This window comes from Bos mutus, chromosome 1 (assembly GCF_027580195.1).
Source record: "Bos mutus isolate GX-2022 chromosome 1, NWIPB_WYAK_1.1, whole genome shotgun sequence".
NCBI lineage: Eukaryota > Metazoa > Chordata > Mammalia > Artiodactyla > Bovidae > Bos > Bos mutus.
This window is the reverse complement of record NC_091617.1, coordinates 134,565,143-134,577,204: the sequence shown is the minus strand read 5'-3', so window position 1 is coordinate 134,577,204 and position 12,062 is coordinate 134,565,143. Positions and strand designations below refer to the sequence as shown.

Genomic DNA, 12,062 nt, shown 5'->3' with positions numbered 1-12,062 from the left:
TCATGTATGGATGTGAGAGTTGGACCATAAAAAGAACTGATGCTTTTGAACTGTGGCATTGGAGAAGACTCTTGAGAGTCTCTTGGACTGAAAGGAGATCAAACCAGTCAATCCTAAAGGAAATCAGTCCTGAATATTCATTGGAAGGACTGATGCTGATACTCCAATCCTTTGGCCACCTGATGCAAAGAACTGACTCATTGGAAAAGACCCTGATGCTGGGAAAGATTGAAGGCGGGAGAAGGAGGCAACAGAGGATGAGATGGTTGGATGGCATCACCAACTCGATGGACGTGAGTTTGAGCAAGCTTCAGGAGTTGGTGATGGACAGTGAAGCCTGGCGTGCTACAGTCCATGGGGCTGCAAAGAGTCAAACACAACTGAGCATCTGAACTGAACTGACCCCTGTAATAAACTCAGGATGTTACAAACACACAAACCAAGTGACAGTATTTAAAAACCAGACCCAAGAGGTACAGGTGAACTGAAGAGAAAAAAGGGACTCAGAAAGTCTAGAATCTCTTAGCGTTGCCTGCTTAAAAGAAAAAAAAGTAACACAAATAAAACTTCAAGGGAAGAAAGAGGTTAGTATAACCTAAATTCTAAAGAACCTGGCAGAAATCACGTAAGTATGTATTCTGTTACCAAAATATTTAATGACTGTTAACACTGGTCATTCTTTCTTACCTACTGTGGGGTTATTAGTCTGATACTGAGAGAGCAGATCTTCATCAGCTTGCTCATGCTTCTCCTCAGGAACAAAGTCACTCTTAGAGAAGCCGTTGTTCTTCCTTTTCAAAAGGGCTGTTTTACTTTCAGGTGGATCTGAAACTGGAATTTCCACTGGCTGGTAGTTAACGTGGATGTATGGCTCTTCAGGAAGCATGTAGCCTTTACTAAAACACTCTAGCAACCATTTTGCTCCCACTACATGCGGCCTACAAAAACAGTACAGTTATATATTAGTTTAAACCATAAATACCATTATCCCATGTACCATGCAGTTTCCATAACTGCCAGGATATGCAATTTTAAGGAAAATCATTACAGAGTAGAAATTGCTTTGAATCAAAAACTGAAAAAACCTGTGGGCTGATTTATCCCAAAACTGCTTCAATTCATCATCATCATCTCCCACAATAACATGAGTTACATCTTCATTGAGCTGATTAAAACGAACTCCACCTCCACTGTTAATAAGTCTTCTCAGTTTATCTAGCTTTCTGCCATTAAAACCACAAAGATAGATCTGCAATGAAAAAAAAAAAAAAAAAACATTGGCTTTAGATTAACACATTTAAAATGGCCTATTTCTCTCAATAGAAATCTATTTATTGAAAGTGTGATCTAAACCCATTACGTGTAAATAAGGCAACCTTTATATTTACATTTTAAATATATTAAGAAGTATATTCTGAAACTTTGATTTCTAAATAATTCTTAAATTTTATCACTTCTTCACAATCCCATAACATTATTACCCATTACTGATAAGTACTGAAAATTTAAATAAAATAGAAACCAGAATAATTCAAATATCTTCTGAATATTAGTGCACAGCAATTTCTAAAATGTAGGTAGCTTCTTAAACTGGTCTTACTACTTGTAAATTTCCAAGTAATTACTGAAATAAACTGGAGTTAAATATGTGAATTCAGAAAATCTAGGTTTAAATTTGGGGTCGGCTACCAATGATTAACCACATGACCACTTCAACATACTAGGCTTTTTCTTTGGTGGTGTGGGTCTTCGTTGCTGTGCGAGGGCTTTCTTTAGCTGTGGCAGGTGGATGCTACTTGTGAGGATGTGCAGATTTCTCAATGCAGTGGCTTCTCTTTTTGTAGGGAATAGGCTCTAGGGTGTGCGGGCTCAGCAGCTGTGACACATATGCTTAGCTGCCTGACGGCATGGGAAGCCTCAGAGTGCGAGCGTGCTCAGTTTGTGTCCAAATCTTTTCTACTCTATGGACTGTATGTAGCCTGCCAGGCTCACTCCACTGTCCATGGGATTTTACTGCCAAGAATACTGGAGTGGGTTACCATTTCCTACTCCAGGCGATCTTCCCAACCCAGGGATCAAACCCTCGTCTCCTGCATTGCAGGTGAATTTTTTATTGCTGAGCCACTGAAGAATCTTCCCAGACCAGGGATCAAACCTGTGTCCTCTGCACTGGGAGGTGGATTCTTAATGATTGGACTACCAAGCAAGTCCAACTTAGACTATTTAAATCAGTTTTCTTCCTTATATACTGAAATACAGTTTTCATAGTTGATTAAACAAAAAAAATTAGGTCAAAGAGCTAAGCACAACGCTTTGAGGATGAAACATATTCAGTAACTTATTTTTAACCATCAATATGTGCACATGTGAGATGTGAGAGTTGGACTATAAAGAAAGCTGAGCACCGAAGAATTGTTGCTTTTGAACTGTGGTGTTGGAGAAGACTCTTGAGAGTCCCTTGGACCGCAAGGAGATCCAATCAGTCAATCCTAAAGGAGATCAGTCCTGAATATTCATTGGAAGGACTGATATTGAAGCTGAAATGCCAATACTTTGGTCACCTAATGTGAAGAACTAACTCATTGGAAAAGACTATGATACTGGGAAAGACTGAAAGCAGGAGAAGGGGATGACTGAGGATAAGATGGTTGGATGGCATCACCAACTCAATGGACATGAGTTTGGGTAAACTCTGGGAGTTGGTGATGGACAGGGAGGCCTAGTGTGCTGCAGTCCATGGGGACGCAAAGAGTTGGACATGACTGAGCAACTGAACTGAACGGAAATCAATTTAATCAATATTACTATATTGTATCTTCTTCTTCTCTATTTTACAAAATGGATCTTTTAAAAATGTCTTAATCTATTCCAAACTGCATTTATATCCCAAACTAAATAACCTCCATCACTAGATTACATTTTAACAAAAATGAGTAATCATACATTTCCTATAAGAATAATTAAGTCACATCCAGAATTAGTAGAGTCTAGAGAAAAGATTACACAACACCTCCTATTCTATTAATAAACTGTTAAGTTTTAAAAGTATAGAAAGGAAGGTAATTTGCCCAATTTCCTGAAGATTAAAATAAGAAAGTTAAGTCTTTGCTTAACTTTAACTAGTTAAGTTAACTAACTCCTTGAGAATTAGTGCATAGCCTATTCAGTCTACAAGCAAGAAATATACTAAGTATTTAGTTCTAAAAAATATATAAGATGTTACCATCAAGGCATTTATTAGACAGTTACTCAGACACTAAAAAATTAAATAGCCCAAGAGATATTAAACAAAGTGGTGTACCTAATCTTTAGAAATACAGGCTTTGTGGAGTAAATGGCTAGTTACTTACTGTCTGTGAGATTCTGGACAAGAACTTTAATCCTCTGAGTTTCAGCCTCAATAATATCCATTTGAGTTATTTGTGGGAATTAAATGGGATTATATATGACATACTAACATGTATATGAAATAATCAGCACAGTGTCTCACTTATTATAAACAACAAATGACAATTATAAATAAAAATCCATTAAGTGGTTCAGAAACTAAATGGTCTCAAAATACAGTAGATAGGATTTCCCTGGTGGTCCAGTGGTTAAGAATCCATACTGCTAATGCAGGGGACAGGGATTCGATCCCTGGTCTAAAAAATCCACATGCCACAGAGTAACTAACTCTATTTACCCCAAACACTGAGCCTGTGTGCTACAACTACCGAAGCCTGTGCTCCTAGAGCCCAGGCTCTGCAACGAGAGAAGGCACTACAATGAACCACAGCCCCTGCTTGAAGCAATTAGACAACGCCTGATCACAGCAATGAAGATCCAATGCAGCCAAAAAAACCCCCACAGTACATGGGAAGATTAAGGTAGTTAGGAGGGTTCAAAGAAGATTTGAAAAATGATATGAAGTTTAATGGATGACATATAAAGGTACATCCCAAGCAAAGAGACCCTAATAGCTAAAAGACAAACACGGCCTAATGAGTGCATTTGCTTAGCTTGAGTGGTGGGCTTCTGTAGGTAAGGAGCAAGCCCAACTCTGAAGGGTCTTCAGAGTGAAGCTACAAGTACCAACGTGTATTATCGCTTAGTGCATTACATAATAAAGACATACCCGACAACCATCTAATAAATCTTCAGGTGCCTGAAATGCACTGATATCCAAATTTTCCAGATTTTCAATTGTAGGTTCCAGTTTGCTATTAACTGAATTACATATTGATTCATTTATGCAGCTTGCATTGATGTTGGAAATATGGCTGACATCTGAAAGAGTACGACCTACATATTAAAAACAAAGATGCATAAATTTATGGAAATAAAATAACTAATCACATATTTTCCTATAGGTGAACTTTTCTTATACCAGAAGAGCCATGAACAATCTCTAAAGTAAAATTTAAGTGGCTTTACTGAAATCTTGGGGGTCAAGTATGAAAAGGGAAAATGAATCTAATTAAGCTTCATTTTAATGAAAATATACTTAATATATTCTCTTAATAGTGACTGGCTTCCAATAAAAATCTGAAGTTGCTGACTTCAAGGTCCAGGAAGGTTATATTGGAAAAAAATTTGGTAACATTTGTAATATTGCCAACAAGTATACACGGTACTTCCAAAACAGAAATGTTTTTTAAATTTTATATGAATACAGATGATCTATAACAACTGTAGCAAACTAATAAAGAAATAGGACTAATATCCACATGCCAGTCAAGTTTTAAAAACTTAATTCCCTTAAGTCTTTATTAATATTCTTAATTTCTTTAACTATCTTGTGCATTATATAAGGATATGAAAGAAAGTAGGTATTCATTAGAAAATGAAATAGCAGAAGTTCTGGACTAATTTTTTTTTAATATAATTTGGTTATTTTATTATACAATTACACCTGGAAACAAAGTAAGAAAAGAGAGAATTCTCTACTGTATCTCATTGATCCTATTAACAAATCAATCCTTACACAGAAAACTGTCTTAAAAATGACTGCTTAATCCCAAAGAGACTTACTATCAATTGTGTTGATCTGGCCAGTAGGAGTTGAAGTATCAGGCATACTCTTTGCTTCTGATCTAGGCTCTGTCTTGTATATGGATTCATCCTGACAAAAACCTTTCTCAACACTGTCAAAAAACCACTGCGTGGTCACACAGTGTACATTCCATCTCTTGGCACATTCATATTTTTGACCTATTATGTCAATTAAAAAAGAGAAAAATGCAAGCCATTAAAATCCATCTTTGCAGAAATATTTATATGAAAGCTTATGAAAAAAATTCACCTGAAACAAAATTAAAATTACCAGCAATTACTCTTCAACGGTATGCTATACAGTGTATTAAAAGGCAATATATTAGGTTATTATCCAATTATATTTTATGTGTGTTGTGTTAAATACACATGCTATGTGAGGGGTTTATCTTTTACAAAATTGCAGAGACAGAAGCCATTACTGGGGTAACTGAAATAAAATTTCTGAATATAGCTTCCATCTCTTAAGTTCTTTAAACCAGCTTCTTAATCTGTAACATGTGGATAACTCACAGAATTTAGTGGTTTTACACTTTTCACTTTTAAACTAATTACTGTGTGTATATATACATACACATATATTTATGTGTATATATACTTCAATTCCTACTTAACACAAGTATTTAAATTGCTCTGACACTCTGAAGAAACCATGCTATCTAAAGCAGTTACTGCTCAGGAGACTCTGACCCTCAGTTTCATACTATAAGGAATAGGGTTAAGGGATAACAGTATATTTATAGTTTATAGAGATATATGAGGATGAATACGCTTAGATGGAAACAAAGGTGACATGATACAATAAAACATTTTGGAAAGTAGTTTCAAAATACATATTTCTAATATAAAATGTAAAAATTTTTTTTGCAATTACAGTTGTTCACAGTGACACCTAGGAAGAAAAAAACAACATTGATATCTAGGTAAAAACTCTCTGTGTAGGTAAAAAGAGACAATAAAAATGTTAATACAACTCTGTTCTCATCAATTTTTATATATTTTCAGAGAATCAGTAAAAATATTCTCCAGAATAGTTATAATGGTTATAGAACGCCAAAATTAATTGCAATTTTAAGGAACTCTTTTTCCTGGTAATATATTTTTCTTTTAGTAGTTTCATGTTCTTCAAGGTGTATCTTCAAGTTAAAATTTGCAGTTTACTCAGTAAGGATAATTCATTCAATTAAAAATGAAGCCAAGCCTTTAAAATTTATTATTAGAGGGCTTCCCAGATGGCTCGTGGTAAAGAATCTACCTGCCAATGCAGGAGACACAGGTTCAATCCCTAGTCCAGGAAGATCCCACATGCTGCGAAGCAACTAAACCCGTGAACCACAACTATTGAGCCTATGCTCTAGAGCCCGGGAACTGCAAGTACTAAAGCCCACATACCCTAGAGCCTGTGCCACTTAACTAGAGAAGCCACTCCAGCTGGACAGCAGCCCTTACTTGCTGCAACTAGAGAAAAGCCTATGCATCAACAAGACCCAGTAGAGCCAAAAATAAAGAAAAAAGAAATGTGCATGTTTATGAAATATCAGAAGTAAAAGATATTCTATCATCTATTTGGGAAACAGTTTTACCTTTTGGTTCTTGCACAATGAGGTGTGTACACTCATTCATTTTCAACTGTCCCATGTACTGTCCTCCATGCTTTACTGTTAGCTGCTGAACTGATTTCCTGTCTAAGGTACATAAGCCAGTCACACAGATTATGCAACCAAGAAAAATAGGACACTTGAAGTCTTCCATGTTTATATCAGTATATCTAGCTATTTTCCTGGGGAAAATGAACAAAACAAAACAAAAAACCCGTAAATTAAGATATCAAAATACCAGGTAGTTTAAACTTTATCAGAAGAATGACAAACAACAGAAGTAACACTAATGTTTTCCTCATTTTTTAGGAATTTGATCAATATTAAAGGAAACTGACAAGCACACTTAGAATTATACTAACTGCTCATCTAGCTCAAACCATGTCTCTAAAAAAATTAATGTTTCAGAGCCTCAAATAAAACTGTTTTAAGTGAAAAAATACATATATTTCAGTTAACTATAAATCCATGCTGGTCAAAGCAGTGCACTTTCCAAACTTATAAGTCTAAAATTCTAACTAAAAATTCAAAGATTCTTTGGTTGCCTACTAAAAAGACAGACTTTTAATTCTTCCATTATACTATACAAATAACAAGCAAAGATTTTTGGCAGAATGCCAACAAAAATATCATTCTGCTGCCCTGGTAGGTAGGTGTACTCATGAAACAGGCTAGGAATGATGATGATGCCAATATAGAGACATGTTTAGAATATGCTGGATGGTGCTGAAAGGAAGACTGGAAAATGCCTACTTAATTTAAACAGTGGTAACTAAATACGTATTGGTTGTTAATCGAATTCTAAGGGAGACTCAATTCTATCTTTTGAAATAGGCTCTAAGCTCTATGAGGCCAGGGATGATGTCTTGTTTTGCTCTCCAGTTACCTAATGCCTAGTTCAGGACAGGTACATAAAATGGGCTTAATTAACATTTACTGAATAATTACATCTCAGTTAATGGGTTATATATGTTTATATTCAACCTTAAATATGTTCCCTTTGGGAAGAAATACAAATACCAAAGTGGCTAAAATTTATTCTCCATCCTAACATGAGGGCTGGAGAAAGAAATGGCACCCCACTCCAGTGATCTTGCCTAGAGAATCCCAGGGATGGCGGAGCCTGATGGGCTGCCGTCTATGGGGTTGCACAAGAGTTGGACATGACTGAAGCGACTTAGCAGCAGCAGCAGCAGCAGCAACATGAGGGCATGGTATTGAAAGATAATGCAACATAAAAGCTACAGTTGCCACACAGATTCTCTCAACTATTTTATCATTGTTCACTGCTGAAAACAATTCTATTACCAAAGAATTTATTATCTCGTAGCAAATGTTAAGTCCATAGCCCAGTCTACCTAACAACTTATACCTTGATAATAAGAACTTGTAGATTATCTTTTGTTTTCATTGGAGAAAAGAGTAATGATCCAATTTTTGTCCCAAATAACAAATCCATCAGTTCAGTTCAGTCACTCAGTTGTGTCCAACTCTTTGCAACCCCATGAATTGCAGCACGCAAAAGCCTCCCTGTCCATCACCAACTCCCGGAGTTCACCCAAACGGATACCATAAACCGCCCCCCATGAAAACCCATAATATGCCAAAATGATAACACTTATTCAAATCTAGAAAATATCTAAAATATCTCTTACTTCTCCTGTGACTTCTCCCAAAGTGTTTTTATCCAAGAGGGAAGCAAAATAGGTTTCTTTAGGTTTGCAGCAACTAAGTATTTTTTGCTACCAACTTCTCCTGCAATAAGGTGAGTTACTGATACGTTAAGGTCTCTGTATACGCGTCCACCCATCATTTGTACATATTTATGAACTTCTTCCTGTAGCCCCAAAAGAAAATTAATACAGAATCAAACAATATTTCTTCCATTTTTAAATACAATGTCCGATAAACACTGTTTGTTGTTCTTAGCTTGAACACACAAATATTTCTCATCACTACAAGTTAAATAATTCATGAAGTTATTTTTTAGAAGATAAATATAAAGTATAAATTTTAGAATTACCTTTATGCACGTTATTTTCCTATGTTTGTCTTTTGCAACTCCATGAATTTAACCATTTTTCTTCTACAGTGAACACTATATATTTTAATATACTATGAAGGACTGATGTTGAAGCTGAAACTCCAATACTTTAGCCACCTGATGCGAAGAGCTGACTCATTTTGAAAAGACCCTGATGCTGGGAAAGACTGAAGACAGGAGGAGGGGATGACAGAGGATGAGATGGTTGGGTGGCATCACCGACTCAATGGACATGAGTTTTGGGTAAACACCGGGAGCTGGTAATGGACAGGGAGGCCTGACATGCTGCAGTCCAGGGGGTCACAAAGAGTCGGACATGTCTGAGCAACTGAACTGAACTGATGCACATACTTAAAAATATACAAATGACATACTGAATATAGAAAAAATATGTGTAAATCTCAGAATCCTTTTTAAAAGATTAACTATGGTGGAAAAAGGTGACTCAAAGACAAATTTATTGATAATACAGAGAAAAAAGTGAGTTTCCTTTTAAAATCAAAACAAAAAATTTTAAGTAGCCAGTTTGCAATAAAAGAGTCCACTGCTTTCAATTTTGAAGAGAAAGCCTTTGACAAAATTCAACATGCATTTATGATAAAAACTCTCCAGAAAGCAAGCACAGAAGGAACATCAGTTCAGTTCAGTCGTGTCCGACTCTTTGCGAACCCATGAACCACAGCATACCAGGCCTCCCTGTCCATCACCAACTCCCAGAGTCCACCCAAACCCATGTCCATTGAGTTGGTGATGCCATCCAACCATCTCATCCTCTGTCATCCCTTCTCCTCCTGCCTTCAATCTTTCCCAGCATCAGGGTCTTTTCCAATGAGTCAGCTCTTCACATTAGGCGGCCAAAGGAACATACCTCAACATAATAAAAGCCATATATGATAAACCCACAGCAAACATTACCCTCAATGGTTAAAAATTGACAGCGTTTCCCCTAAAGTCAGGAACAAGACAAGGGTGCCCACTCTCACCACTACTATTCAACCTAGTTTTAGAAGTTTTAGCCACAGCAATCAGAAAAGAAAAAGGAATAAAGGGAATCCAGATTGGAAAAAGAAGACGTAAAACTCTGACTGTTTGCAAATGACATGACCCTATACATAGAAAACCTAAAGACACCACCAGAAAATTACTAGAGCTAATCAATGAATACAGTAAAGTTGCAGGATATAAAATTAACACACTGAAATCCCTTGCATTCCTATACACTAACGAGAAACCGAAAGAGAAATTAAGGAAACAATTCCATTCACCATTGCAACAAAAAGAATAAAATACTTAGGAATAAATCTACCTAAAGAAACAAACGGAGAAAGCAATGGCACCGCACTCCAGTACTCTTGCTTGGAAAATCCCATGGACGAAGGAGCCTGTTAGGCTGCAATCCATGGGGTCGCTAAGAGTCGGACACGACTGAGAGACTTCAGTTTCACTTTTCACTTTCATGCACTGGAGAAGGAAACGGCAACCCACTCCAGTGTTCTTGCCCGGAGAATCCCAGGGACGGGAGAGCCTGGTGGGCTGCCGTCTATGGGGTCGCACAGAGTCGGACATGACTGAAGTGACTCAGTATAGTATAAAGAAACAAAAGACCTATATATAGAAAACTATAAAACACTGATGAAATAAATCACAGATGACACAAACAGATGGAGAAATATACCATGTTCATGGATCAGAATAATCAATATAGTGAAAATGAGTGTATTACCCAAAGCAATCTATAGCAATCACTATCAAGCTACCAACATTATTTTTCAGAGAACTACAACAAATAATTTCACAATTTGTATGGAAATACAAAAAAAACTCAAATAACCAAAGCAATCTTGAGAAAGAAGAATGGAACTGGAGGAATCAATCTGCCTGACTTCAGACTATACTACAAAGCTACAGTCATCAAGACAGTATGGTACTGGCACAAAGACAGAAATATAGATCAAAGGAACAAAATAGAAAGCCCAGAGATAAACGCACGCACGTATGGACATCTTATTTTTGACAAAAGAGGCAAGAATATACAATGGAGAAAAGACAATCTCTTTAACAAGTGGTGCTGGGAAAACTGATCAACCACTTGTAAAAGAATGAAACTACAACTCTTTGTAACACCATACACAAAAATAAACTCAAAGTGGATTAAAGATCTAAATGTTAAGACCAGAAACTATGAAACTCCTAGAGGAAAACATAGGCAAAACACTCTGACATAAATCACAGCAGGATCCTCTATGACCCACCTCCCAGAGTAACGGAAATAAAAGCAAAAATAAACAAATGGGACCTAATTAAAATTAAAAGCTTCTGCACAACAAAGGAAACTATAAGCAAGGTGAAAAGACAGCCTTCAGAATGGGAGAAGAGCAAGCGAAGCAACTGACAAAGAATTAATCTCAAAAATATACAAGCAGCTCATGCAGCTCAATTCCAGAAAAATAAACGACTCAATCAAAAAATGGGCCAAAGAACTAAACAGACATTTTCCAAAGAAGACATAGAGATGGCTAACAAACACATGAAAAGATGCTCAACATCACTCATTATTAGAGAAATGCAAATCAAAACCACAATGAGGTACCATCTCACGCTGGTCAGAATGGCTGCTATCCAAAAGTCTACAAACAATAAATCCCGGAGAAGGTGTGGAGAAAAGGGAACCCTCTTACACTGTTAGTGGGAATGCAAACTAGTACAGCCACTATGGAGAACAATGTGGAGATTCCTTAAAAAACTGGAAATAGAACTGCCATCAGATCAGATCAGATCAGTTGCTCAGTCATGACCCAGCAATCCCACTGCTGGGCATACACACCAAGGAAACCAGAATTGAAAGAGACACGTGTACCCCAATGTTCATTGCAGCACTGTTTACAATATCCAGGACATGGAAGCAACCTAGATGTCCATCAGCAGATGAATGGATAAAAAAGCTGTGGTACATATACACAATGGAATATTACTCAGCTATTAAAAAGAATGCATTTGAATCAGTTCTAATGAGGTGGATGAAACTGGAGCCTATTATACAGTGTGAAGTAAGTCAGAAAGAAAAACACCAATAGAGTATATTAACACATATATACAGTATTTAGAAAGATTGTAATGATGACCCCATATGCAAGACAGCAAAAGAGACACAGATGTAAAGAACAGACTTTTGGACTCTGTGGGAGAAGGCAAGGGTGGGATGATTTGAGAATAGCATTGAAACAGTATATTACCATATGTGAAACAGATCGCCAGTCCAGCTTTGATGCATGAGACAGGGTGCTCAGGGCCAGAGCACTGGGATGACCCTGAGGGATGGGATGGGGAGGGAGGTGGGAGGGGGATTCAGGATGGGAAACACATGTACACCCATGGCTGATTCATGT

At 36.9% G+C, this 12,062-nt stretch overlaps 1 protein-coding gene across 3 annotated transcripts in view; it reads right to left on the bottom strand.

Moving 5' to 3' along the window:
* The window catches only part of TOPBP1 (DNA topoisomerase II binding protein 1), a 70,918-nt gene that overhangs the window by 53,901 nt on the left and 4,955 nt on the right, over positions 1-12,062 (bottom strand). For 2 of the 3 annotated variants that reach the window (XM_070376104.1, XM_070376108.1), the window contains 6 exons: positions 8,288-8,469; positions 6,618-6,814; positions 5,014-5,193; positions 4,118-4,284; positions 1,086-1,249; positions 688-938 (listed from right to left, as the gene is read on the bottom strand). In XM_070376104.1, the coding sequence (XP_070232205.1) occupies positions 688-938; positions 1,086-1,249; positions 4,118-4,284; positions 5,014-5,193; positions 6,618-6,814; positions 8,288-8,469 (1,141 nt within the window). The remainder of the gene's footprint in view (positions 1-687; positions 939-1,085; positions 1,250-4,117; positions 4,285-5,013; positions 5,194-6,617; positions 6,815-8,287; positions 8,470-12,062) is intronic. The other variant, XM_070376106.1, reaches the window with a different exon arrangement.